The sequence below is a fragment of the Anolis carolinensis genome, chromosome 2 (assembly GCF_035594765.1).
Source record: "Anolis carolinensis isolate JA03-04 chromosome 2, rAnoCar3.1.pri, whole genome shotgun sequence".
In the NCBI taxonomy this organism is placed as follows: domain Eukaryota; kingdom Metazoa; phylum Chordata; class Lepidosauria; order Squamata; family Dactyloidae; genus Anolis; species Anolis carolinensis.
This window is the reverse complement of record NC_085842.1, coordinates 67,224,190-67,251,067: the sequence shown is the minus strand read 5'-3', so window position 1 is coordinate 67,251,067 and position 26,878 is coordinate 67,224,190. Positions and strand designations below refer to the sequence as shown.

The 26,878-nt window shown below is 38.9% G+C and overlaps 2 protein-coding genes across 6 annotated transcripts in view; one reads left to right on the top strand and one right to left on the bottom strand.

Annotated features, from left to right (window-relative positions):
* The window catches only part of appl1 (adaptor protein, phosphotyrosine interacting with PH domain and leucine zipper 1), a 34,089-nt gene extending 27,493 nt beyond the window's left edge, over positions 1-6,596 (top strand). For all 3 annotated transcript variants that reach the window (XM_003217711.4, XM_062969872.1, XM_016991624.2), the window contains exon 22: positions 310-6,596. In XM_003217711.4, coding sequence (XP_003217759.1) covers positions 310-459 — 150 coding nt within the window. In that variant the 3' untranslated portion in view covers positions 460-6,596. The remainder of the gene's footprint in view (positions 1-309) is intronic.
* Positions 4,593-26,798, bottom strand: asb14 (ankyrin repeat and SOCS box containing 14). 3 transcript variants are annotated; one of them, XM_062969875.1, is made up of 10 exons: positions 22,989-26,798; positions 20,319-20,546; positions 18,196-18,247; positions 16,573-16,708; positions 16,326-16,484; positions 14,872-15,117; positions 13,854-14,025; positions 11,467-12,010; positions 10,908-11,061; positions 4,593-10,361 (listed from the first exon to the last, which is right to left on the bottom strand). In XM_062969875.1, the coding sequence occupies exons 2-10, from the start codon at positions 20,438-20,440 to the stop codon at positions 10,183-10,185; spliced, it is 1,764 nt and encodes a 587-aa protein (XP_062825945.1). In that variant the 5' UTR covers positions 20,441-20,546; positions 22,989-26,798; the 3' UTR covers positions 4,593-10,182. The 3 variants fall into 3 exon arrangements, with proteins under 3 accessions (XP_062825945.1, XP_062825946.1, XP_062825947.1); XM_062969876.1 differs by lacking the exon at positions 22,989-26,798 and having other exon boundaries at positions 20,319-22,943; XM_062969877.1 differs by lacking the exons at positions 4,593-10,361; positions 10,908-11,061 and having other exon boundaries at positions 11,087-12,010.
* Positions 26,799-26,878: the final 80 nt, after the last annotated feature.

The window sequence follows — 26,878 nt, the reverse complement described above, 5'->3', positions numbered from 1 at the left end:
TACATTAGTCACATCTTGTATATATGTTCAGACTCTATCAGGTCTTCCAGTTGATGTTTTTCTTTAACTGAAATGACAAAATATTGTAAGCCTTCCTCATAGTAACAACACTCCCCCAGTTTCCTGATCATTTTCTGAACTCTGTCCAATTCTGTCCCTTTTGAGAAACAGCAAACAGAACTAACTGTACACAGGATTGCAGGTGCTATGGTCACAACATAGATTTTGTGTAAGGGCATTTACAGTGCAATAGCTTACAAAGTGCAGTCAGTTTTGGTATCCTGTTTAAAAGTGAGTGATTTCTTGCAGGATTTAGAAGAACAAAGCCGACTAATAGCTGCTTCCAGTAGATCAAGCCAAAGTGTCGGTGAAGGACAGTTTGTAGTCCTTAGTAGCAGCCAGTCAGAAGACAGTGATTTAGGAGAAGATGGGAAGAAGAAGAAAGAATCTGAAGCATGAGGAAACTTCAGCGCAGGTGTTTGGACTGGTTGCACAAGATCAGCTGCAAGTTATAGAAGAAGAAGCAAAGGTGGAGGGTTTGTTTTAAATGAGATTTCATATTCTGCCCTGTTAAGCTTTGATTTTACTTAAACTGTCTGCTTAATGTAAATGTGGACTCTCTTCCCAATCCTAAAAAGTGTGATAATAGCTATAGCAGAATTGGATTTTGAAGGTCTCTTATTTTTCTGTGCAGATGACTTCATGAGGGAAGACTTTGCCATAGATTAAGCACAAAGAATTCATGCTTTTTATGTCCGCTTTCTGTTTGCAGCTTCAGAGGGTTAACTGGGCTTCATCTGTTTTGACAAAACGAGGTGTTTGTGGCACATTTCGGTATTAAAAAATTCAATTTGATCCAGGTGCACTCCAGTTCATGAAATGTATGCCATATGGAATGTAATTTGAAGATGTTATTTTAATTCCTGAAAATGACTGAGAGCAGAAATACCAGGGTGCCAATTTGTACGTAAATACATCTTGGAAGAAATTTGTGTTTGTTGGGGGGGGGGGGTTATAAGATGTGATGTTTAGATTAAAGATGAGATCATTATTTTTATGTTAGATTTCATTGGCCGGTACTGGTCTTAGTGTCCTTGCAACTGTATTTCAGAGCAATTGTGTAGAGGTAATTGTTGGGAAGGATGCAATGAGAATTCTGCTTCTGCAGATAGAATTGGGAAGGGGCAACATGGTCTTCCTCCTACAGTCCTTTTGTGCACCAAAAAAACCTCTGAAAGACTAGCTCATCTATTAGATTTTGATGCTGCAGAGGAATTGGAAAGAAGGGGGGAAAGGCTTGATGGCAGAGGTCACACAGGACCAGTACATTTATGCAGTTAAATTCTTGCCTGTCTGAATGTATGTGCCCTGCTCTTTGAAGTCCCTTCTCATTAGCAGAGTTTGAGAATACGTTGATGAAAGTACTATATGTACCTGAAGACGTTGCCATAATTGGCCTTATTTCAGTAAACTCCTGCAGAATATCTTATGTGGTTTAATCTTTGAAACCATTTAAGAGCCTCATCTGGGTATCTTTTAATTCTTTTAGTTAATTTCCCCCAACATAATTTTAATTAACTGAATTTTATATTGGTCTTTTCTTCCAAAGAAAGAGGAAAGTTAATGAGAAAAAATGGGTTGGATTCATAATCCTTCCATAGATTAAAAGTACCACCGGAATCGCTGCTAACCAATTTTTTTAGAGCTGCCATCATGTTTAACCCATTCGTCAGGTTCTTCTGTTCTGGTGTGTAGTATTTTCCAGGGGCTGCAGGATTTACTGCAGGGGGAAAGAGAGAGGGAAGTTGCCTGTCACTGGATCTAACCTTTTGTGTCTGATTTATATAGGAGCCTTTACTTTATGAAGATTGTGAATAAAAATCCAATAAATTCATTTCATCCCACTGACCCATTTAATCAAAATCCCAGATGATCAGAAGAGACAGATGGTGCACAAATAAATTCAGGAATGGCTTCATCTGCTTACTGGTCGCCTAAGGAATCTCTTTCTACCTCCCTGAAGATTTAGATCAATATGGCATATGAAATTAGGAATTGAACATACTGTGACGGTTAATTCAGAGCCGGCCAGGGCAGTAATCCACTACAGCTGGGCTCCATCCTGCACGCCAACCCGACGAGGCAGGACTATATTCTATTTTTGATGTAACCATTAGCCCCTTTCCCCTTCTCCGTCAGTTTGTACATAACTCTGCCTGAACGGGTCGCCATACACCCTGATTTATGCCAATTAAAATATTTCCAAATGCTTCCAATACTATTTTTCCCATGATAAGAAGGAACAATTCCTCATTCTCAGGATGGCCTCAGAGATATCACTATGTAACATGATTTTTGTTCCTGGGTTATAAATGTAATTTCCTAATCAATTCTATCATAAAAAACAAGGGAAATGTTTATTCAACTGCAAATACTTTGTTTTTGCCGTCTGCACAAAGATTAACATTGCATATTTTCATTAAGAAAAATTACAAATGAAAATGGCCACACTAGGTTTAGTGCCGCTGGGGCTGATTCAACTTTCATTATGTTGATTGTTCCCGGGATAGGTGGTTTGTGTAGAACTGTTCTTTTCCCTAATTTCTTTAGATTCACTACTTACCGTATATACTCGAGTATAAGCTGACCCGAATATAAGCCGGGGCACCTAATTTTACCAGAAAAACTGGGAAAACTTACTGACTCGAGTATAAGCCGAGGGTGGGAAATGCAGCAGCTACAGCTAAATTTCAAAATAAAAATAGATTCCAAAAAAATTACATTAATTGAAGCATCAGAAGGTTAAATGTTTTTGAATATTTACTGTATTTCAAAGCAAAACAGTAAACTAGCTCTGTAAGTGGAAAAATAGGAAAAACAAAAACAATATGGTATCAACAATAACTTTTTAATAATAATAATGACAAAACTTCATTTGTATCCCGTCCTATCATCCCATGGGGACTCAGGCCAGCTTCCAATATTGTAACACAAACATTCAATGCTTGTATAAACAAAAAATCATTAAAATGGAAACAAAACAAACAAAACAAAAGGCAATACTAACATTGTATAATAAGTTAAAATAAACAGTTGCATTAAATAATTATTAAAAAACCCAACAGAGGTAGTGTCATATCAGTTCCCTTTCCGTGTAAAAGTGCAAAAACCTTAGCTCAATCAGCAACCAAGCTAAAACACAAGAGTTAAAATCCTTCAAAATTGGATTCCTCCTCCTCATCTGTATGTCCTAACAGAGCTTCAGCTGTAGCTGGTGTGAGGGTATCAGCATAGACATTGTCGTCATCACTGATTTCACAGTCATCATCATCACTGCTGACATTCTCATACAAAGCACTGTCTTCACTGCCATCCATGGAATTACTAATGCCACATTTCTTGAAGGTGCGCTGCACCATGTCCTCTGGAATCTCTTCCCATCCATCACGAACCCACTTCGCTATCAGTTCTATTTTGGGCTTCACCAGATTTCCAACTTTTGTCAGTCGGGCTTGACCACATGACATCCATTCATGCCACATCTTTTGTACACGGTCTTTGAATGGTTTATTTAAACACACGTCTAGGGGCTGCAATACAGATGTAAGCCCACTTGGAATAACAGCCAAAGTAACTTGAGAAGACTTTACCAATTTTTTAATGTCATTAGATGTGTGGGCTCTGAACATATCTCAAACTAGCAATGATGGTTTTTGCTTTAAGGCTGTTCCTGGTCGTCTGTTCCAAATTTCTTCCATCCATTTTTTTTGTTCCATCTTCATCCTCAGCCTTTTACATGTGTGCGCACTGTAATTCATGGTGGGAATTTTGCTTTTTTAGGCAAGGTCTTTCTTTTAAAAATAATTACAGGACACAGCTTTGTGCCATTAGCCAAACATGACAGAACAACTGTGAAATGGTTTTTTTTCATTTCCTGTGGTTCTGAGGAAAATAGTTTTGTCTCCCAAACTTGCCACAGTCCTGTTGCTTGGAAGATCAAAGGTCATAGGTGTTTCATCCATATTCCCAATATCTCCCAGGTCATAGTTATGGATCTTTCTTTGTTTTATGATGAATGAATGGAATGACATCACTTTTTCATCAAGGTCTTTGGGCAATTTCTGTGAAATCTTTGTTCTTTGCCGCAAACATAGGGCAAACCTGTTCATGAAGCGGGTACACCATCCTGCTGACGCAACATTTTCAATACCTGGTGCTTTAAATTGGTCATCTTTGGCCATTTGAAGGGCACGTAAGCGAATTCCCATGCATGTTACACAGTAACCATTTTGACGACATTCCATAACCCAGTTATGCAGTTCAGTCTCTAGAGCCCCATATGAAGTTGTTAAACCACGTCGAGCTTTCTTTGACTTTGGTATCTTTTCCAAGTCAGCTTTCCTTTTCCGCCACTCCCTCACTTGTTTTTCATCAACACAAAATTCCCGACTTGCAATGCTGTTATTGCTTTCTTCTGCTCTTGCCACAACCTTAAGTTTGAATCCAGCTTCATATGACCTGCGTTTTTGTTTTGGTCCAGGATTACCGGTAGAAGTTGAGGGCTCCATTTCTAACAGAATATATATATATATTTTTAAAAAAGAATGTTCTTCAGGATGGTCACCCGCTCCTTCTTTCCTCTCCCATTATTTAAGATGGCTGCCCTTTCCTAATATCCAAAATAGCCTTCTTAATCACTTGCAAGATGGCCAACTTTGTAATGTATCCCTCCCAATATGCAAGATGGCTCACTGCTGCAGAGTCCTGGCAGCAGTAGTTTGGTATGGTACGAGCACTCTTTGGCAGTGAAAGATAAAGACCTTGTAAAACTACAGATCTTGGGATTCCATAGCATTGAGCCATGGCAGTTGAAGTTATATGCCATGCATCTTTGGCGTTGAAAGCTAAAGACCTTGTAAAACTACAAATCTTGGGATCTTGTAAAACTTCTGTTTTTCTAGACATACATATCTGGTGATTGGGGTTTGGGCTCAACAATTACTTTCTGATAAAATCCTGTGCTGTTCCATCCACCAGATTATATTTGATAGAGCCTTTTGAAGGGCTAGAAATTATTTACCTTAAACAGAACTGAGCCTTTGGTGTTTTTCTTCAGTACTGGGAGTTGTAGTATAGTATAGGACAGGCCCTATTTGGAAGGGAGGCACTGACCCTCTGTTAATTTAGGTGGTGCCAGAGTGCAGTTCCTCTCCTGTTTGGTGTCTCTAGCCCTTTAAGGAAACACCTGAGGTTACCGGAAGGCATGCAGGCAGTCAGGCACGCTGCAGCCTGGCCCCATTCTGAGGAGTGTAGAGGAAGGATCAGCAGTACAGGGCACAAAGTTTTCTGAGCTGCTTTCTCCTCCCTGCCTTGCTCTTTAGCCATTTCTCCCCCTCTCCCTTTTCTGTGTGTCCAGCTGGAGGAGAAGGAGGAGGAGGAGGATTGTTGGGAGGCAGGGCCCATGTGCTGCCTGTGCCGTTTCTCTCCTCCCTTCCCCCTCTTCCTTGCCATTCTCAACTGGAGGGAGAGGAGGAGGATTAGGGGCAGCGGCAGTGGCGACCCCAGTGCTGCCTGCGTGCTTTCTCCTCTTCCTCCCTCTCTTCGTGCTTCATGGCCAGCTGGAGGAGGAGGAGGAGGATTGGGAGGAACAGCTGCGCGGAGGCATAGGAGCCTTTGACTGGGACCCCCTGTGCCATCCCCGCCACTCGTCCTCCTCCTCCATGGCCAACCAGCTTCGGAGCCTCGCCTCCAGGCTCTCCTGCTAGGCTTGAACCGAATATAAGCCGAGAGAGGTTTTTTCAGCCTTAAAAAAGGGCTGAAAAACTCAGCTTATATTCGGGTATATACGGTACTATTCCGACTTTTTATAGTATTCCCTTTCTTCACGCCCATTTCCTCCGTTTCACTCTCATTGGAGGATATAAATATTTCTCAAATCCTCCCTTTTTGTCCACCTCTGAGAATTGCTAAGCTGCAGTTGCCTGGACTACTCCATTTTTTAAATTTCTTTCCCCCCATGATCCAGGTAGTCAGACATCACAGGGCTCCATCTTTATTTTCTGTCAAAACTTGTCCTTTCTCTCAATTTCAATATTACTGTTTTTGAATCTCATCAGATTGTATTGGCAGGATTATAGAAACTAGTGAAAAAGGAAAGGGGCTACCGGTTACAAGAAAAATAAAATGATGTTCTACCCTGTTGGATTGGCACGTGGGATGGATTACCTTTCCAGCCATCCCAGGATGGCATTCATAGGAGTTCTCAATTGTTTTATGCAAAATACTAATTAATCATATCTTTATATTTGAGGCAGCTCACGTTAATTGGCAAAAGGTGTCATTAACGACTGTACTGCTTTTTTGAGCTGCTCACAATCCTATATAACATAGGAATCTGAGATTTGTGTTGAAATGAATTCTGAATTTATGTCAAAAGGTGATGTTCATTAATTTGCAGCTAACCTCCAGCAGTTGTCTCCTGCATTGTATGTGTATGTATTTATATATATGTAAAGATATGTATGTTACTTCACTGTATTATAATATGCGTAATACCAAATTTCCTCACTAATAAAACTGGTCATTTTTATCTTTTACATGTTAAGTAGGATATCAATTTTAAAAGGGTGTAGTGGTTTGCTCTTGGTTGAATTGGAAGCTCACATTTTGCATATGTTGTGAAGGAAAATTGATGAAAGTGTGTGTTTACATTTATACATTTATATGATTATGTTGGAAAGGGGAGAGTCTTCATGCTTAAAGGTTTAAATTTGGTGAACTGTGGTAAGCCATGATATATATTGTATTAATCCTAGAACAGAGATGTGTCCAAAATTATCAGTTTTTAAAAGATGGGTTTACCCAATTTACTGAATACAGAACTAGTTAGCTTATGATTGGAAATGTACGCTGTACATTTCTGGGCTGGCAACGTGTTCTGTGAAAGAAAACAAAGCTTCATTCCAAAAGCATATTTTTGAAATGTACAACAACTACTCTGTGTACTTCTAAAACATGCACAAACATATCTTAGAAAATGGGACATTTGACCTATTTGAGGCATGCCTTCATGCACAGCAAATATGTACAGATTTTTAAAAAAAATTATGTGGAACTAACTTGTGGAGTAAAACTATGGAAATAGATTTGACAGATCTGTTCATCCATATTCTGCAATTAGTACATATGCTGAATATATATTATACTTCCTACAACTGGGCTGCAACCCTGTATGGCTCAGCATAATGCAGTAAGTCCATATGTGGACCCATGCTGTGCCAATGTCGTTTCATTCCTTGGTACATACAAATGGGATGTAGCTAGAACAGGCATGGGCAAACTTCAGCCCTCCAGGTGTTTTGAACTTCAACTCCCACAATTCCTAACAGCCGGCAGGTAAGTCCAAAACTCCTGGAGGGATGAAGTTTTGCCCATGTCTGAGCTAGAGGTTCTAGTGATCCTGCCTGCTTCCCATGAAGTATGGGGTGGCTACGAGGGGGCTTCTGACACTGTTTAATTATTTGAGGGGTGGGGCGTTAGGTGCTTTGGGTAAGGGATTAAAGGAGTAGCATTGCCTGTGTCCCCAAAAAACACATGTCAGGGAAATGTATGCATGTAAATTTCCCAAACAGGATGCCACACCAAGTTTGATGGCACAGATTTTCCTGCCTATGCAAATATCCCATAATTCCCACATTAATTCTGTTAAGTGTACATTCTATACAGAGAAAAATTATTTAGCTGCTTGGTTGGTATGTTCATGTTGCAAAAATAGTTCGTGCCCCACTTCTTACCATGTGGTAAGCATGTATTTTCCTATAGAGAGATTATTTTGATGTAGGGATACTTTGGTGTACAAAGCAGTGCTTCATAATCATGAAATAAACTTTTCTTTCGATATTGAACAATCCAATGTAATTTCCCTCCTGTTTTACCTGGCTGCAGTTCTGTACTGTCTTTATCAAGAAGTAACCCACTGAATCTAATCGGGCATACTTCTGAGTAAACTATGTATGGAATTGTGCTGTAAGGGTGCAAGAGCTGAACTCCACACTCTAGGTGCTGGGGCTTTTCTTCTTTTAAATTCCAGTTTTATAAACTAGATCATACTTTAAAAACAAAGTTTAAGAAGGGAATAGGATTGCTGCATGTGATTTCTTGAGACATGTAGCAACAAGAAATATCATTTAATGTTCCTCTCTTCATCCATCATGAATTGTAATCTGAAGAAATTGGTTTGTTTGCAAATTAAGCTGGTGGTGTTTTTAAAAATCAGATTAGGATCCTTAATTGTATTGTCTCTCCCCTCCCTCTCTTTGTTTGACGAGAATAACTTACCTGGGGGTATGCTTTCTTCAGAGTCCATTTTATCCATATCAATGAAAGAGGGGGATGGGGAATCTGGGTTCTCCACTGGGATGCCATTGACCTTGGAGAGCATCCCAGTCCCAGCTAGGGGTGAGTGGTAGGAGATACCTGGGGGGGGGGGGGAGATTCCCTTACAGCCTCTCTCATCTTCCATCTCTCCAGTACCAAGCAGGGCAGGCGGAAGATGAGAAAGCGGAGCTGCCCTCTCTGTGGGTCATCCTCTGGCCTGCAGAAAGGTTGGATGGGGAGAACCACACTCCCCTCCTTTCCCAAATGGTTCTAGTTCGGAAGGAAGAATAATCCAGCATGTAGGATAGAAGGAACAGTGTTCTGTCATGATAAGATTAATAAGCAAGCCACAAAGTCGGTACAAAAAGAAACACCAATCAGTGATTTTTGCAATATAGTGGATTGGTCAAATTCTTACTGGTAAAGTAATGGTTTGGTCCTGTTCCAGTGGTTGTGATTTTTGCATTGTTTTAAAGATTGTAACACAACTTCCCTTAATACATGTGTTAATAAATAGCTAGTGATTTTCAACTTGATGTTGTCAATTGCAGATTGAAATTTTGCTACTAATCAAATTATGTGTATGGAGGATTTCATTAAAGTCCACTTAATTTTAAAAATAGATTTCTGTAATGGTTTGTAAATATGTCGCTTGCCATTGTTCCCCAAAAGTTCATGATGTATCCAAAATTCAAAATTACCTGAAAGTTTTGTCAAATGTATTTTCAGCCTGTCAGGCACACAGGAATTTATCCATAGTTGGAGAATCATTTATTGTGCTTAATAAAAAAATTAACATCTGGAAAAATACCTTTAATTCGCCTTAATACACGTCATGAATTGTTAAAGGATGGCCACAGTTGCTTAGAGAAGCTGGACCATTGCCCAACTTGATATTATGAATTTCGGCTGGTATACTGTTGGGCCCATTTTTTGTGTGTGTCACAGGGTTAAAAAGCAAACCATCCACTATAAACACTTTGGTTTATAATTTGTTAAAAATAAATGCATCTTTACATTTATTGAATTACAGTCATGCTTATCTGTCATAAATTGGCGGGCAGAATGACGGATAAGCGAAACTAATGGATAACAGGGAGCCCTCCCTACCTCGCTCACTTACCAGGCCGGGATCCAGCAGCAGCAAGGGCAGGACCTGGCAGGGCGAGTGAGTGAGTGAGAGAGAGAGCAAGCGAGGGAGGGAGGGCCTTTGCCGGCCTCCCTCCGTCCCTCATTCACTCACCCGGCTGGGTTCCGGCTGCACTGGGACCCTGGGGGGCGAGGGAGGGAGGGAGGGCCTTTGCCGCCCTCCGTCCCTCGCCCACCGTCTGTCCTTGGCTCATTCACTGGCTGGGTTCCGGCTCCACCGGGACCTGGTGGGGTGAGAGAGCAAGGGAGGGCCTTTGCCCTCGGATAATACGGAGTGTCGGATAAGCAGAATTCAGATAACCAGGGCTCTACTGTACTTGAATTTGCCTACTGCCCCAAAAGAATAAATTGAACAATATTACAGTCAAGCTGTAATTTGATTTGTGTTTCTCTGTTCATGGAAAAGCAGTTGTATACTAGTTAATATTTTTGAAAGTCACCCAACTTAATGTGCCCTCTATTGCTCATTTCTTAATGAGAATATATAGATCTACTGCAGATGATGCTGTGTTTTATCCACAAACATTTTATTAACCATGATTCATGTTGCATGTTTTATTCCACATATCTTTTTTTCTAAAACTTACATAAGCTAAAACATGTATTTTCATAGAATGTGAATAAGACACTCTCTAAACACAGTGTTATTCATCTGTGTTAGTAGATCCCTTCCAATTTTCCTTGTCCATAGAGATCATACTCCTTATAGAGTATATATTCTTTCAAACGGTTTGGAAGTGGTAGAAAGGTCAAGAAGACGGGACAACGCAGACGCAAGCGGCCTAAGCATTTTCGGATTCTCAGACGGCAAAGATGTTTTAAAGAACGGGTATTTGCTGTAAATAAACAAATATTATTATGTAATGTATCAATCCTTGTGCCTCTGGGGTGCGATATAGCTGGTGTCAGGTCACTAAGCGGCCATTGTGGCCTCTTGAGGCATTTAGTCTTTGCTATTTCATCCTTACTTCCCATCTGTAAAATGGGAATAATGATTTTCCTGTTACGAAGGCAAATGAGATAAATGCCAACTGTCAGAAGCATGCAAGGTAGTCAAGGTTCTCTAGATAAAAATTATTGAGCTTATTTTTGAAATATTTCCCTTACCTTATACATTAAAGGGTTAAGTATATTATTATCTGTCGGAGAACATTATGGTGGTCCTAAGGCAATTCTTATAACAGTATCTCTTATAATATTGTAAGGATACTATTATAGATTAGCAAGTTACTTCATGCAGAAGTGATCATTGTGCCTTTTAGCAACATCCAGCAACTGGTTTAATTATGAAATTCTTACCAATTTGAGGGCTGTACTACACCAATTTTCATTCATCTCCGAAAATCACCTTTCTACAGCTACTAGTTGTACTTGACACTTACTCAAAATTGCATGAATTTCTGGCCACAGTGTTTGTTCTTGAAGGACATCTTGAAGCTTACAGCAGATTCGAATATGATCAACATAATCTAGCATCACACGCACTACTGTCCCAGCGAGGTGCTTTAACCATGTTAAAGTTATAACTTCACAGAACTGAAGAGAGAAGAACAAGACAGTATAAGACCACAAAACTCAATTTTATATTATTGAAGTGCTCTGGAAGAACTAATTTAATAAACCTTTAGCCCGTACCTCCCAAATTTAATTGCTTATATACCACATCTATTAGGTAAAAACAGTACTATTGCAATTTGTTAAAAGAATGTTAAAAAAGGCTTAAGAGAATGACATTAGATTCTGCAACCCCACAATTCCTTAAAAACAATAATGTGTAGGATAGATAGATGGTGTATATCTCTTCCCCACTTCGTTGGTTCAGCTTCAGTTGTGTTTAAAGGTCTGACCCCTATTAAGCCTCACTTTCAAATTTGGAATTTGGTAAGGGTAACAAAGTGTTAAGGAATTGGCAGGGATATACATTTCCCTTCCATAACCTACCATTGTGTCTTTGATAACAGTTGAGGTCCACCCCTCAAACATGTACTGGGAATGTGCATTGTCTCCATGAGGACAGTCAAAGCAACGGTGAACATTGTACCCATAATTCAGCAACATCCTTAACATGACTTCATCCTTTAGTGTGTACTGCAGTGCTGATGGGAAATGAGTTGTGTTAACCCTGCAGAAGTAGTTCACGTTTGCCCCGTGACGAAGCAGGAGGCTAATGAGCTCATAATTGCCCATCCGCAAGGCCAGCTGGAGACAGTTCACTGGGTCTTGATTTGGTAGAGCTCCAGCTTTCAGGAGCAACTGAACTGAGGTAATATCACCATTAGAGACAGCAAAATACAAGGCTGACTTCCTCTCATCATCATAGCCTTTTCGAATTCTCTGATGCAACATAAAATTGACATCAAAACCAGATTTTAGAAGGAATTCAAGGCACTGAGGATGCCCTCCTGCTGCTGCAGAATGAAGTGGACTGATTCCACTTTCCTTTATGTCAGAATGATCCGTTACTGGAACCAAGATCTGCAGAGCTCTTGAGAGATAAAGCAAAGACAATCAAACTTCAATAATATTGACAAGGCACTGGGAGAAAACGGGCATGAAGAGTGGCTCTTTGTTGTGGGAAGGAAAAAATAATACAGGGTTTTCTCAAGCAAATGATTGTATATTGGTCATGAAAGAACTCAACAGGATAGGAGCAGATCCTATCCATTGAAGCAGGTGCTCTAAAGACTAGGCCTTTCTGCAAACATCTGCAATGCCAATTGCAACATGATGGCTCCATTTGGTAAATAACAACAATGATATTTTGTGGAGCAGAAAAGGTCACAATTGCATTGGTTGCAGCTGAAAATGTTTGACCCAGCATGTGTCCAGCTCCAGGCACCGGATAACCCAGCTGGTGACTGATGAGCCATGATTCCCCAGCCTGTTTGTTGTGTATATCTAGAATGAAAAATTGAGGATTTTATTGGGTAAAAGCCATGTGCTCCTCAATAACTGGGGGACTTTACAGTAAGTCAGGATGGTGGTGGTTTGTGGTTGTAGGGTAGCTTTGCATGCCTCAATTCATCATCTCAGCATAATACAAATATCTGCATGCAAACCACGAACCACCACCATCCTGACTTACTGTAAAGTCCTCCAGTTATTGAGGACTAACCATGTTTTAGCAAATGTACAATTTAAAACCAAAAACATATAAAGGTTAAAATAGAATTAAACATAGCAGTACTAAAAATAAATAGTTAAAACAATTAAAAAATTAAACTATATTAAAATACACAAATACAAATCAGTATTCTTGGTCACAGTCTTAAAAATGTTCTTTAAAAGCCTGCCTGAAAAGAAAGCTGAAAGACAGCAAGGAGGGGGCTATTTTGGCTTCCCTGGACAGGGAGTTCCAGAGACAAGGGGTAGTCACCAAGAAGGCACTGAATTGTGCCTCCCACAGCCATGCTTGAGATGGAGGTGGAACTAAAAGAAGGATCTCAACGCCTAGGCAAATTCATACCAGGAGATGTGGTCTGCCAAATAGCCTGGACCTGAACTGTGACCAGCACTTTGAATTGTGCCCAGAAACAAAGTGGCAACCAGTGAAGCTGCTGCAACAAGTGGGTTGTGTGCTCTCTGTAGCCAGTCACAGTTAACAGTCTGGCTGCAGCTTTTTGGACCAACTGAAGTTTCCAAACATGCTTCAAAGGTAGCCCCATGTAGAAACCATCACAGAAATTCAAATGGGAGGAAACTAAGGCATGTTCCACAATGGCCAGATCCAGTGTTTCAAAGAATAGGCATAGTTGTTGCATGAGTCTTAAATGTACAAAGGTACTCTTGGACACCACAGAAACCTGGGCCTCCACGTTCAACACTAAGTCCAGGAGGACCCCCAAACTGCGGACTTGTGTCTTCAGGGAGAGTGCAACTCCATTCCTATTCCATGATCTGCTTTCCAGCTGACCAGAAGCACCTCTGACTTGTCTGGATGAAGTCTCAGTTTGCTTTCTCTCATCCAGTCATTACTAATGACAGACACTGGTTTAGGGTCAGGACACTTTCCTTGGCTTTGGGTGAAAAGGAGTAGTAGAGCTTGGTGTCATCTGCATATAGATGGCACTGCATCCCAAAACTCTGGATGATCTCTCCCAGGTGGAAAAGAGATCAGGCTGATACACTGACTGCTTCAATACCTGCTCTCTTTGCAGGTGTTAAATGTGAAGAAGGCCTTTTTGCTTTGGTGATGCTAGATCTGATAAACTATTTAAATTTAAGGCATAGTTAATCTGTCCAGAGATGTAACCAAGGGATGACGATATGACTACTGGAATCTCCCAACACCCCAACTGCACTCAATGAGTCAGAATAGTCAAACTCACAAGAAGTGTCCTCTATAAGCAGCTCTGTGGATAGGCAGATGACCTGAATGCTTTGGTAGATTGGCATCAGCTCCATATTCCAGAAGGAGATTGACACAGTCTGGATTTCCTCCTCCAGCAGCCTCAAATAATATGGACGCACAATCAGATGCCTGGGAAAGAACATTAGCACCTGCGTGGAAAAGAGCAGTAGAGGTTTAGGTAGTACAAACTTGCAAGGGCCCTCTCCCCCTGGAATAATTTTAATTCTAACTCTTTCAGAAGGAAATATGTTGGAATAAATGGATTTGTGCAAGCATGTGGGAAAACGGGATCAATATTAGTCTGCTTTATTGATCTACTGCAGGACTTTCTTAGGGCTAAAAAATACTGCAGGAGGAATAAATCTGAAGAGAGGGCTGTCGAAGTCAAAATGTAGTTAGAACATCACATACCCTTTTGTTGCTATATCCCAACAAACCCACGGTTTACTAAACTGGTACAATACTATTCACCACCTATGCCACATTTTAAAGTCTTTTAAAGAAACAAGGTTTTCTGTTTAACTGGTACCAAGGTCCTCCTTGTAACAATTTGAGTGAGAAAAGGGCTGACAGCATTTGTGAACACAAAACAAACAACTGTGTAATGTATAACTACACCAGACATGCTAATAAAGAATACTGGACAAACATGCTTAAACCAAAAGCCATAATACACTCAGCCAACATGTACACTTTCTGATCAACAAGAGCAATTCTGAGTTATTGTGTGGATCACCAACAGATCTGCACCATCACGTCTGATGATTGCCTTGCAGAGACTCATTGCTTTGAGTTTACTGAAGACTTGGAAAGAAAGTATTTCCAGATATGTCTAGGAAACATTTCACCATGCCTGCCTCTCCTTCTCACAGAAGGCAGACCAGGCTTCTAAAATCCTGAATTAGAAAGTGAATTCTATGCTTAACAACAATATGTCACATGAATGTGCTGGCAACCGCCGGGAATCCCAATTAAATGGCACATCTAATTCTCACCTTTACGCAGCAATATTTTCAAAATGTCTGTATGCCCATTCTGTGCTGCCAGGGCTAAAGGTGTGAGCCCATAGGAACTCCGTGGGTCTGGGTCTGCCTTTGAACAGAGCAGAAGCTCCACCATGTCTTTTAAGCCGAGCCTTGCTGCCTCATGTAAAGCTGTTCTCTTATTGATACACTGTAAGTTGACATCAGCACCAAATTGTATCAGTAACGAGGCAATTTCATAGGATTTATGTCTAATAGCTGTAAAAGACAGTAAAATTAGGAAGAGAATAGTTTAAAAGATTAATTTTAAAAACATTACACTAAACATTTCATGAGCTTTTACAAAAACATGAGCTTTTACATAGCTGTCCCATGCTATTTTTATGCAGCAATAAATGTCACATAGCAATAGAAGAGACTAAAGTTAGATTCATCCTAGATCTTAAAAAAAGAGAATGCAGATGTGAGTCTATTTTAGTGCAGGGCTCTCCAGGGGCTGAAGCAGCTCTCACAGTCTCACTCCCATTCAGAATAAGAGAGTTTGTTTGGGGACCTGGCATGACTCAGGGGGAAATAACCGCAGTGTGCAGCACGTGATGCTCAATCATAGCCAGACCCAGAGCCCAGCAATCAGCCAATGAATCAGCTCTGCCTCTGGAGGAAAACCTCTGAGCCCTCAGTTGCCAAAAAGACCAGATCTGAGTATAATCCTGGGACCCAAGAGAGCTGTGGAGCTCTTCATAAACTATCAAGAGTTGTGGAAGCAAGTAATGGACCTTCCCCAAGTAACCTAACTCCACAGGGCACAATAACAACGAGAAAAAGGGTGCCTCAGAATAAGTGGGGTTCCGTGAGACTTGGCATGACTACACTCTAAAATACCAACACATTAGGGCAAAAGAAGGCAAAAGGCTAAAATGTTCCTTAGTGAACAACAGATGCATGCTGATGCAGTTTTAGGGTTTTGATCGTTGAAAAAAGACCTGAAAGATAATCCCACTGATTTTTCACAGAACACAATTTTATATGTTCAGAATTATAATTCCATGGCCAAGCAGAATCATAACATGTTCATAATAATTTCAGGATCAGAATTAGATGAACAATATCGTTTTCCAAGGTTTTCCCAAGTTTACTGTATCAGAGCTGGCCCTTTCACCAGCTGGCTGAGACAACACAAAGGAAATTATTGGAAGCATCTACATGTTTCAATCTGCTCCTGAAATGTAAAAAAAAAAACAATGCAGAAAGGGGCATTTGTTGTAACAGGGAAGTGAGAGGAGACTATCAGGCACCATTACAGTAGGAATAACTGAGCAGAAACAATTATACGCATATTTGAATATAAAATGAATAATTGCATCTCAGGTTTTTCACAATATGAAAGGTGTATCTTTAATATGCTCAAACCATTCTAAAATACATGTAGCAACAGTATTAGATTAGAGAAAATGTATTAGTTTTACCAGTGATTAAGGCAGAATCCCCTTCTTCATTTTTAACATCAGGATTAAAGTCATTGAGAAGTAGAAAATGTACATTTTTGACAAGACATTTGTCTACTGCTAAAAACAGAGGAGTTTCTCCTTTCAGATTTGTTTGCTGCCATACAACGGGGTGAGAAGCTGAAATAAAATCATGACAAACAGATATATATTTACATATCAAATTAACATACAAATGAGACTTGAGGAAAACACCCAGAGGGTTTACCTTTAAGAATTATTTCTAGAATATGCCTATTTGGTTGTGCTGCAGCTTCATGCAAAGGAAGGCAGCCTTCTCCATCTACTTCCCGAAAAGCAGCGACATTCCTTATCAGGCTGAGCAGAGTCTCTTCTTGACCTGTTGAGTATACAAAAGGTCTGAATAATGTACAGCTATGTCCTGAAAAGCCAGAGATAATTCTAAATATTGTTAACTTTAATGAACTCTAGCTAAAAATAAGGCTTTTTTTGGACCAGTAAGCATTTGAAGACTGTGATTGGCACTTTCTCAAAATGTCTGTCCTGCTCATTTATAAAATGTGTGTACTGTAATGGATATGGCTAGTCACAAAATTCCATTGTCCACCTGAAGTCAGACTGGTGACAGTAAAAGAAAAATAATTTGTTCTAGAACCTAAGTGCAAGTGAGAGGTGGGGCATATGTTGCAAATATCAAACCATTCTTTTGTATCTATGCTTTTACACTTACACAGACTTCACAGCAGGCAAACGGGTGAGGCTCAGAGATTATAACTTCCTACGAAACTGAGGTCTCTGCATCTTTCAGTATCATGGCATCTGTAATTTTGTGCTTCAGAGACCCTGCAAACTATAAGCCCTGGGATGGCACAAAATGCAACCATGGCAGTTAAAGAGGGCAATGTGAGTGCAAAACAGGCAGGGCTAACCCCTACACAATTACAAACTACATATTTGTCTGTGCAAAGCACCCATTTTGTGGAAAATGCCCTCCATTAACATGAATGTACAAAGCATGAACATACATTCACGTACAAATTAAAACATTCACACCTAAATGAAACAGCCATCAAAGCACACTCATACACAAAAACCAAGCAAAATGCACACAAATCCTCAAGGTTTAGGCCAGGCCCATAGCCAGGATTTTGATTTTTTTTTTTTGGCTGGGGGGGGGGGTGAGTCTGTGTGAGAGAGGATCTACACTAGCAAACCTTTGGTATTGTTATCCCAATACACCCATGCATATGGGATATATTGAGCATGGTGATCAGATCAGATCAGATATTCATGATATGAATAAACTTAACAGTTTAAATAATAAATGTAAGGCCTTCTCGTGGACCACGCTGAGAATTTCAGGGGGCGGGGGCTGAAGACCTGGTTCAGGCAAAACACATAGCAAAACAAACACACATGCCATGCCACAGCAAAACAGTTGTTGGCAAGGCAGCTTCCCAATCCCATTTCCCTGTAGCCCTGGTGGATGTCATGTATCATCAATGCAAATTCTCAACTTTTTTCTGGAGTAGTCAGATATATTACAAAATGAAGCACTGGGGGCATATGTACATCATTTTTATTTTCTCTTAATGGCCCAGAGAATGTTCAGTGGCATTAATAGAAATAAATGTGTTCTTGTCCACAGTGGAATCTGTGGGGAAAATCTCAATAATCACAAAGTCTGGGCTGCTTCTTGAATGTATGCGTGTCACTGGATGTTCCAGCACTCAGTGATTCATTATATGGTTGGTTAATCTGGTAATTTCAGCCTGTGTGACATAAAGCAAAACAAATACTTTATTTTGTATCAGAAATCCCCCAAGAATGGCAAAGCATGCTTTGTTAACTAACAAAGATACTCAACTGTCCGAATGGCAGCAACTATTGCCTTATGATTTTCACTTGTAGCAAAACTAAAGCTACAAAGAGAACAAAAGAATAATAACACACATTAAAAATGCTTTCCTTTTGTCAGTGTAAAAATTAAATTAAAATTGAGAAAAATAATTTTTATTAAGTTGACAGATTTACTATACAGCTGTGGTGACTAATAAGACACCAGTCCTGCTCACATTTGACTTTAAGAACCCTGTAAAGTGTTACGACACCATAGGTTTTGTCTTGTTATTGTGCCCTAATTTTTTTTATTTATGGCAACCCTAAGGTGACTGACCTGCTAATTTTAGACACTTTCCCTTTGGGAAAATGGATATTGTAGATCTTCACAATTCTATATCCTGCACATGTAAGTCTACTTTCAAGCATGCAATGCTCCAGCAGGATTCCAGCCTATGTTTCTAAATCTGACTTAAAAGCATATTGGTTGTTGGTTTGAATGACAGGATACAGAATTACCACTTTCTTACCACTGATTCCAAAGCCAAAACTAAGGTGTTAAATCACAATTCAGCCTCCACTGTCACAAAATATGCTTATTGATAGGGATCATAGGCCTCTAGCAGAAGCCTTTCTGAAAGTCAAGCAATCATTTGAGTATTCATGTTTGTGGGTTCTTTAAATGCAGGAATGTATTTAGAAGTAAATAAAGGATTTGTCTGTAGTAAGGTAAATCTACCAATATCTTGCAAGGTAGAACCAGGACTTGTGAACAGGAAATCAAGAAAGTCTATTGCAGGAGGAGATTACCATTCTGTATGCTAGGGAAAATGGATTAAAATTAAACATTGTTCAATTGACTCAGTGGATCCAGGAAGAAAACATAAATTACATCATTATTGGATTTACTGAAAGTATCTAAATTACAAAGTTACATGCTGATAGCTGTGACCAATCAGTTCCCTTCAGAGCCTTTAAGAATGTGTGGAAGTGCCTTCAAGTTGTTGATCAACTTATGGCAACTGCATGAATTTCAGTGCTGAAGGACTTTGTTGTAAATACTGGTACAACAAAAGAGAGGAGAGCTATTTAGGTACAGTAGAGTCTCGCTTATCCAACATAAATGGGCCGGCAGAACGTTGGATAGGTGAAAATGTTGGATAATAGGGAAGGATTAAGAAAAAGCCTATTAAATGTCAAATTATGTTATGATTTTCAAATTAAGCAGCAAAATGTCATGTTTTACAACAATTTGACTGAAAATGCTGTTCAATACACGGTAACGTTATGTAGTAATTACTGTATTTACGAATTTAGCACCAAAACATTGCAATGTATTGAAAACATTGACTACAAAAACATTGACTACTAAAAGGCAGACTGCGTTGGATAATACAGAACGTTGGATAAGTGAAGATTGGATAAGTGAGACTCTACTGTAATATGAAAGGATGAATGTATATTAAAAAAAACAAAGGCCTTGAAGAGTTCTGAAATAGAGTTGATTGTGTAATTGGGAATATTAGCAAACGGGCCAGGATCATTTCAGTCATGCTACACAGCACTTTAGGACCAGGAATGTTTTGAATTTCAAATTTATTAATTTTTTTGTCTTTTGGAATGTCTGCATTTACATAATGAGATATTTTGGAGATGGGACCCATGCCCAAACACATAAGTCATTTATGTTTCATATCCACCTTACACACATAGCCTGAAGGTAATGTTATATACAATATTTTAAATAATTTTGTGCATGAAACAAAGTTTGTGTTCACTGAACACTGATTGCAAAGATATCACGAAGTACCGGATTTTGGACATTTAAGATTTTGGACTTAAATGTGTTAGCTTTATAATCAGTAAACTAGTGCCAGAATTTGTTTCTCCATTCTATCTCTTTGTTTTGTATCAGGTCTTTAAGACTGAAAGCTTACAGCAAGAATTGCTTAATTTTGACAATGTGTAAGACACTATGTCAAGCTTTTGAGATTAAGAATGGGCTCAAAATGAAACCAAACACACACACTGGAGGAATATCCCATGTGCATATTATTCTGCAAACAATGCTTAACATTCTGAAAAACTCATTGACTTTTTCACCAGTAATTTCATAGTTACTACTAAAAGAAACATCCAGAAGGATATACATACCTATCACACTTTTCTGTATTCACTGACTTGCTTTTGTGAATGTCCTGCAAGCTTTGTTGAATGACATACTGAGTAGGTATGTCATCATCAACATCATCATCTGTATTTGTAATATCATACATGTTAAAACCACATGTCTTAGGTCACAAAACCAGATGGGACTAAATGGCGGTTCTATGCCAGACTTTTCAATTTATAGATTCTTCTGTTTGCCAGAGACATCAGTTGCTATAAGTATGAGGAAAAATATAAAATGATAAATAGAACTACATAGTATTTTTTCTTTCACTAAATAACAACAAGAGAAAGCAGAGTTAAAATCTCCTTTTTTGCATCAGTTTGATTTTCTGACCATGGATAGGAAAAAAGCAGGCAAATCTGGATTAGCACCAAACAAGATAGAGAAGCACAATTAATCTAATGACAAGTTGAAGCCATTCATAACTGAACATTGGTAGGGTGACACATTGCTTAATTTTGTAAATATGTCTGAAGAATATATTAATTAACATGTTACTTCTAATTTCCACACACAGCCAGTTAGAAAAGGTAGGGATGAGTTATATAACGTCACATTTATCTCTTTGTTTTAGATGTGTGATGATTAGAACAGTGCTTTGGAGCACAAGTGGATACTGTTTCTCAGATAATCTGGTGGGTGGGATGTGATGTCTATTATTGATCCTATTTGTCCATACACATGGATAGAGATGACAACAAGACCTCTGAATCTGTTTAATGGTCACAGTAACAGCAATTGTGAAGTGCTTTGGAAATACCAATACATCTTCAATCTAATATTTCTCTCTAGGATACAGTTATGATTGTAAACGGTTTCCTTGCAGTGCAGTCGCCCTGTGAAGTAGCAAAGGCTGGAAAATGAAGCTGTCAACCAAAACATCTCATAACAGCTGATCGTAACCATAATTTCATGGTAAATGTTTCTGGAGTAAACAATCTTTATACAAAAAGACAAACACACATAATTGTTACGTCTGAGTGAATGCTTGTTGTATAATATGCTGACATGCAATTACTTTTGGATTTTTTATGATTCCACAGGAACTGTTAAGTCATGATGTGATTTTTTCAGAGTGTTAAAATTTAGCTATTATTAAACAAATTAAAATATCATTTGCTTATGTTAATGAACTGTAACCCAGTCACATAAAATTCTGGGTAATTAAAAGGGTGCTAAAAATATTGGTTAAAATTGTAAGAAAAATTTAAAAGTGCTGGAGAGACCAGAAAAGGTAACATTTACAGAATAGTGTCACATGGTTTGGCACTGAGTCCACATTTGTTCCTGTATTAATTTTTTTATTTGGTTTTTCACAATCTAGGAAATGCATGAAGCTAATTCCATAAGAGATTATTACATTGCATAAATCTAAAATATTAAGCAAAAACAAACCTGATGTAAATTGTATATATTGCTTCAGATCATCAAAATGATTTGTAAAGGCATGATGAAATTAATGAGAGGAAAAAAACCTGCAACTTTGCATCCCCATATCATCTTACTATATTGGGGGTGGAGGTTACTTACTAAGCAGAGAAAGAAGACAAAATTTATGAATACCTTGAAATCAAATCTTACATTTGTAATTTAAATCATACTGAACACATTTGATTAGGTGGGATTAATTAAACAAGCAAATTAGATAAAACAAAATACAAAGGTTCATTACCTTTTTGAACACTACCTATTTGTTACCTTTTGAAATAAAAATAGGTGGAAATGAGAACCATTTGATATACTTGCTAAAGAATTTTGTAGTGGTATTTTTCAAAAAGTATCTTGCACTCTTTAACTTAACAATATGAACAAAAATGGAAGGAAAAAAGCTATATGACGTGTAGTAACACATTTAATCAGTGAAATAGCAAAATTCTTATTGTTATGAATGTATCTGGATTAAAACCAGTTTAACAGTTTGAAAAGGGGGGGGGGGTCATGTGGAGTAAGCAGTGGTCAGAATAATTAAACAAATTAACATAGCAATTCATTCAATTTTCCTTTCATGCACCAGTGTGTGCAATTTTTTTCCCAATGATTCACACCATCCAGCCACCCGCCCCGCCTTCACAATCTTGACCTCATTCCTGTTGAGCATGTAGTACACAGGTTGGGACAGGCCCATTAAACTATATCACCAATAAGATTTCAGTTTTAAATGCTGAGAATTTAATCCCACAAACAAAATATGGTCATTAGGAACTGCAAACATTGTAAACAGACAAGCACTGAAACGTGCAATACAAACTGATCCTTCCAGAAGGCAGCAGCATTTGCTCTACATACTGCAAATAGTGTAAACATTTCTGCTGTCATTTCTAATCAGGTTATATTCCTTTATCACACACTGAAAATAACCAGGGTTATCTATTATATTAATATGTGAAAATGTGTTTTCCATATTTTCATACTAAATATATTACAGACAATTTGAAACAATAACTATCCACTCCTTTACAAAATGTATTACTTGTAGGGAATACTGGTAAACATGAAACATGAAAGTGTCAAACAGGTTGCCTTTTTTGTACCAGAATTGCAACAACAATTTTAAACACTTCAGTGCTACATTCAGACTACAATATTTGTTGTTGTTTTCAAGATAAAATTACATGGAAATGATTTTAAGACATGACGCCACATATTCTCACCTTTCTTCCACATTCGAATCAGAAAAGTTCTTGCAGCCTGTGTTAAGGCTAAGTAAGGGTGATGTATTGAAAGGTGATCCTTGCTTCTTGCATAGTCCATATCCATGACTAACTTACTATAAATACCAATGCATAAGATACTCTGCCTTACCCACAAGTTTCAACAAGGGACTACATGAGAGTTATCAGTAAAGACCCGAGCTTGGTGTGTGAATAAAAAAAGATCAAACACCCCAACATTTTTCACCAAAATGCACCAGATGCAATTAGGTGAGCATGAACATTTCAAGAACTGGAAGGAAAATGGGTTTGTTCTAGTCTGTCAGAATACTCTTAAATGAAGTTTGTATTAAAGCTGTTTCAAGGGATAATAAATTAAACTTAAAATAATTTCCTGTGGTTAAAACATTTTCAATGGTTACTGGATGTAATGTTTTTGGTAAGATCCAATAGATCGTGTCTACAATTTTCAGATTGTATCTATTTATTTTGTAAACCTGAGAAACAGCAAAGACAATTGCCATAGTTTGCATGGCAGTCGATAACACATGTCCTTAAATCAGTTCCCAACCCTTTTTGACCAGGGACCACTTTGACCAGGGACCACTCTCCAGCATTAGTACCAAAAGGGTTATGAATCAGTTTTTGATGAACTTTAGATTTGGTTTGATTATTTGGGGTTATCTGATCCAGAAAATTGCATTGGATAGACCACATCAGCTCTAGTTTCTGATACAGAACATATGCCACCCAGTAGTTGCCATCTGCTCACCCACAGAAAACCATATTTAATAATCTACAGCTGATGTGGTCTATCCAATGAAATTTTCTGAATCAGCATCCCAAATAACCACAGGAACAGGCCTAAAAATGAAGACACCAAGAAAAAGGCTGTGTTATTATCTGTGGATTTTGTTAACGTTCATGTAAAAAAAAAGAAGGAGAGGGGGCTTAGGTTGAAAAAAATACAAAAAGCGGAGCGTGAGACCCAAGAAAATGTCCCTAACAGCTTTAATTACTACTACTACTACTACTACTACTACTTTGGGGGTCTAAACAGGGTCTTACAAAGGGTTGCTTTCCCATTACAACTCTTGTGTTTGGCAATGGGAGCTAACAACAACAACAACTACTACTACTACTACTACTCAGAGGGACTAAACAGGGTCTTACAAAGGGTTGCGTTCTCACTACAACTGATGTATGGCAATGGAAGCTAATAATAATAATAATATTAATAATAATAATAATAATAATAATAATAATAATAACAACAACAATAACAACAGCAGCAGCAGCAGCAGCAGCTTTGGGGGACTAAACAGGGTCTTACAAAGGGCTGCTTTCCCATTACAACTGATGTGTGGCAATGGGAGCTAATAATAATAATAATAGTTACTTTGAGAGATTCTCCTCTATCTTGCTTTCCTCCAATAGCGCCAGGGAACCAGCGAAAGGGCAAGAGCAATGGCACTGGCCTCCTTCCTTCCTTCTCTCCCTCTCCTTCTCTTTCTCACTCTCCTTCAACAGAGGCATGTACGCCTGGCTGCGGACCTTATTTTAGATCTCACGGCCTACGGATTTGGAACCACTGCCTTAAATCTACCACTGAAATCAATATACATATGTGTCCTCCTGCTTACCTTTAGCTGAATGTGTATGAGAAGCTATACTTACTGTGAATATTCAACCTGTAAGGATAGGAGGAGCAATCCACCATGAATATTCATTCTGGGATGACAAGAGGTGCACTCTAAATTCCTATGTGCCAAGCCAACTAGACAGAACGCAATGTTTTTCCCCCATTTGGTCAGTTAATATTCCTTCTTTTCTCATTCAGTTTGATTATCTAGTCCTGACCTATTCCTATGCCTAACTCCTGAAAACGTTGTCTCAGTATTCCTATTACTAATTTTCCATGGAGAACAGGTATGGATGGTATTTCCTGCAAACCCAGAATGGTTATTCGGTATAAGTATTCAAGATGTCACAGAGGAGCAATCTACCATAACTGAGATTTATCCAAGCTCTCTAACACTAGACTGCTACTAAATTTTAAACTTTTAAACTATGAAACCACAGCTTGAAGAACTGCTCTTCCAAATTAATCTCATGCCGATTTATACCTATCCAATTTACAATGCTTAATTAAAGAAGTTGGTTCCTTCCACCCTGCTATGCCACATATATCTTGTAAAGATATTGACACAGCATAGGGTGTACTCATAACCATAACACTTATTCAATGTGAACACACATTCCTTCGCCTTGGCTGAGTTTCACAGATCCAACACAGCTATAATATACAGGCAGTCCCCTATATATTATATGTAATTCAGAACAGGTACATTTTAAGTATAACTCCTATCTATCTGTCTAAGCTTTGAATAGCATAGGGAAGGGTCAACACCAATGTGGGTTTTTTTGTTTGTTTTTTTGCTGTATGTGCTCCTGTTCAGAAGATTTCACCTCACTTTCTGTCCTTGTGATAATTGGGTTTTGAAAAATTTGGCTTGTGGAAATAAGGAATGGAGAAACTCTTCTTCCCATGATAACTCTTTCCAGAGTGAATTTCACTTCCTAGGGGTAGATTTCTCTCACTGCCTGTTGTCTCATCCCTGTTCTTAAATAGGAGTAATTTGTAGGTCGGATGTTTGTAATGTGGGGTCTGCCATTAAACATCTTGCTCTCATTGTTCTTGATGCTCTCTGACCTAACATCTTTAGGTTAAGTGAGACATATAAAGTCTGTCTGAACTGGGAAGTTTTCTTTAAATATACTTGAAATTCCCTTCTCATATCCAGTGTAGGCTATCTTTTCTCACTCAGATGGCTTGGTCTAGGAGAAAAAATGGGCAAAAATGGCCTCAGTAATCTAATTTTTAGATATACATTTTGGTAAAAAAAAGTAGGATCTAATATCATTGTCAATCTGCCCTGTTCAAATTTAGGATTTACCGATAAAGCTTCCAACTTTGAAATGTATTGCTTTCACACATCAACTCTAATTGATCACTGTAAAGATCTGAAAGATGTATGTTACTTTATGCAGAACTTTAGGACTGAGTCATGATTTGCATCTTTCTGGATATTGTTAAGTTCTGTCCCAATAGCACAAACCATGTATTACACGAAGGATCCATTCTGGGACCCTTTGCATAATACAAATTCCATGCAATATCTGAAATCCTTCCCCCATCTGTCATGTCACTGAAGGCTTAAAATACTGTACAGTACACAATCAAACTACCCCACACACCACTTACCTGTTGCCACGTGGAGGGATGAGTGGCTGAAGTTTGTTGGGGTGCAGTCTGCTTCTGCTGTACTTCTTAAAGCAGCTCCCTCCCCAGGTGCCAAATCCAGTGTCAAGAAAAGAGACCATAGAATCATAGAGTTGGAAGCGACCTCAAGGGCCATCCAGGCCAAGGGCCATGCAGGAACACATGATCACGGCATTTCTAGCAGATGGCCTTCTGCGTAAAAACCTCCAGAGAAGGAGACCACCACAGAGAGAAGTGACTTATGGACAAAAACACAGCTGAACTTCCATTGCTTTTGTCTATAGGGACAGGAGTCTCTGTCCTTTTTTCGTGGACAGAAAAGTCTGTCTACATTTCCCTCCCCAGAGAAAGGAAATGTTCTCTTTCTTTGGAAAGAGAAACATAGCCGGGCTTTGGTCATTTCTCTCTACAAATAAAAGTGCTGGTTTCCTTTCTCTGCAGTCACTTCATTGTAGAGGAAAGACATGGACTCCTTTCTTGGCAGAGAGAGGAGCATGGCTCCACACAGATTTGGCACCTGGGGGAGGAAGCTGCTTTTGGGAACTCAATACAGGCAGCCCTTGCTTTTGCCTGCAGAAAGGATCGTAATGTATAACTGAAACCACGT

Coding starts and splice junctions, on each gene's coding strand:
- asb14 (XM_062969875.1), bottom strand. CDS start 20,440: ATGTATGATATTACAAATACAGATGATGATGTTGATGATGACATACCT. Junction 16,709..18,195: donor CAATAGTTGCTGCCATTCGG/ACAGTTGAGTAT, acceptor TTTGTATACTCA/ACAGGTCAAGAAGAGACTCT. Junction 10,362..10,907: donor AGAAATTCATGCAATTTTGA/GTAAGTGTCAAG, acceptor GTTTATTTACAG/CAAATACCCGTTCTTTAAAA.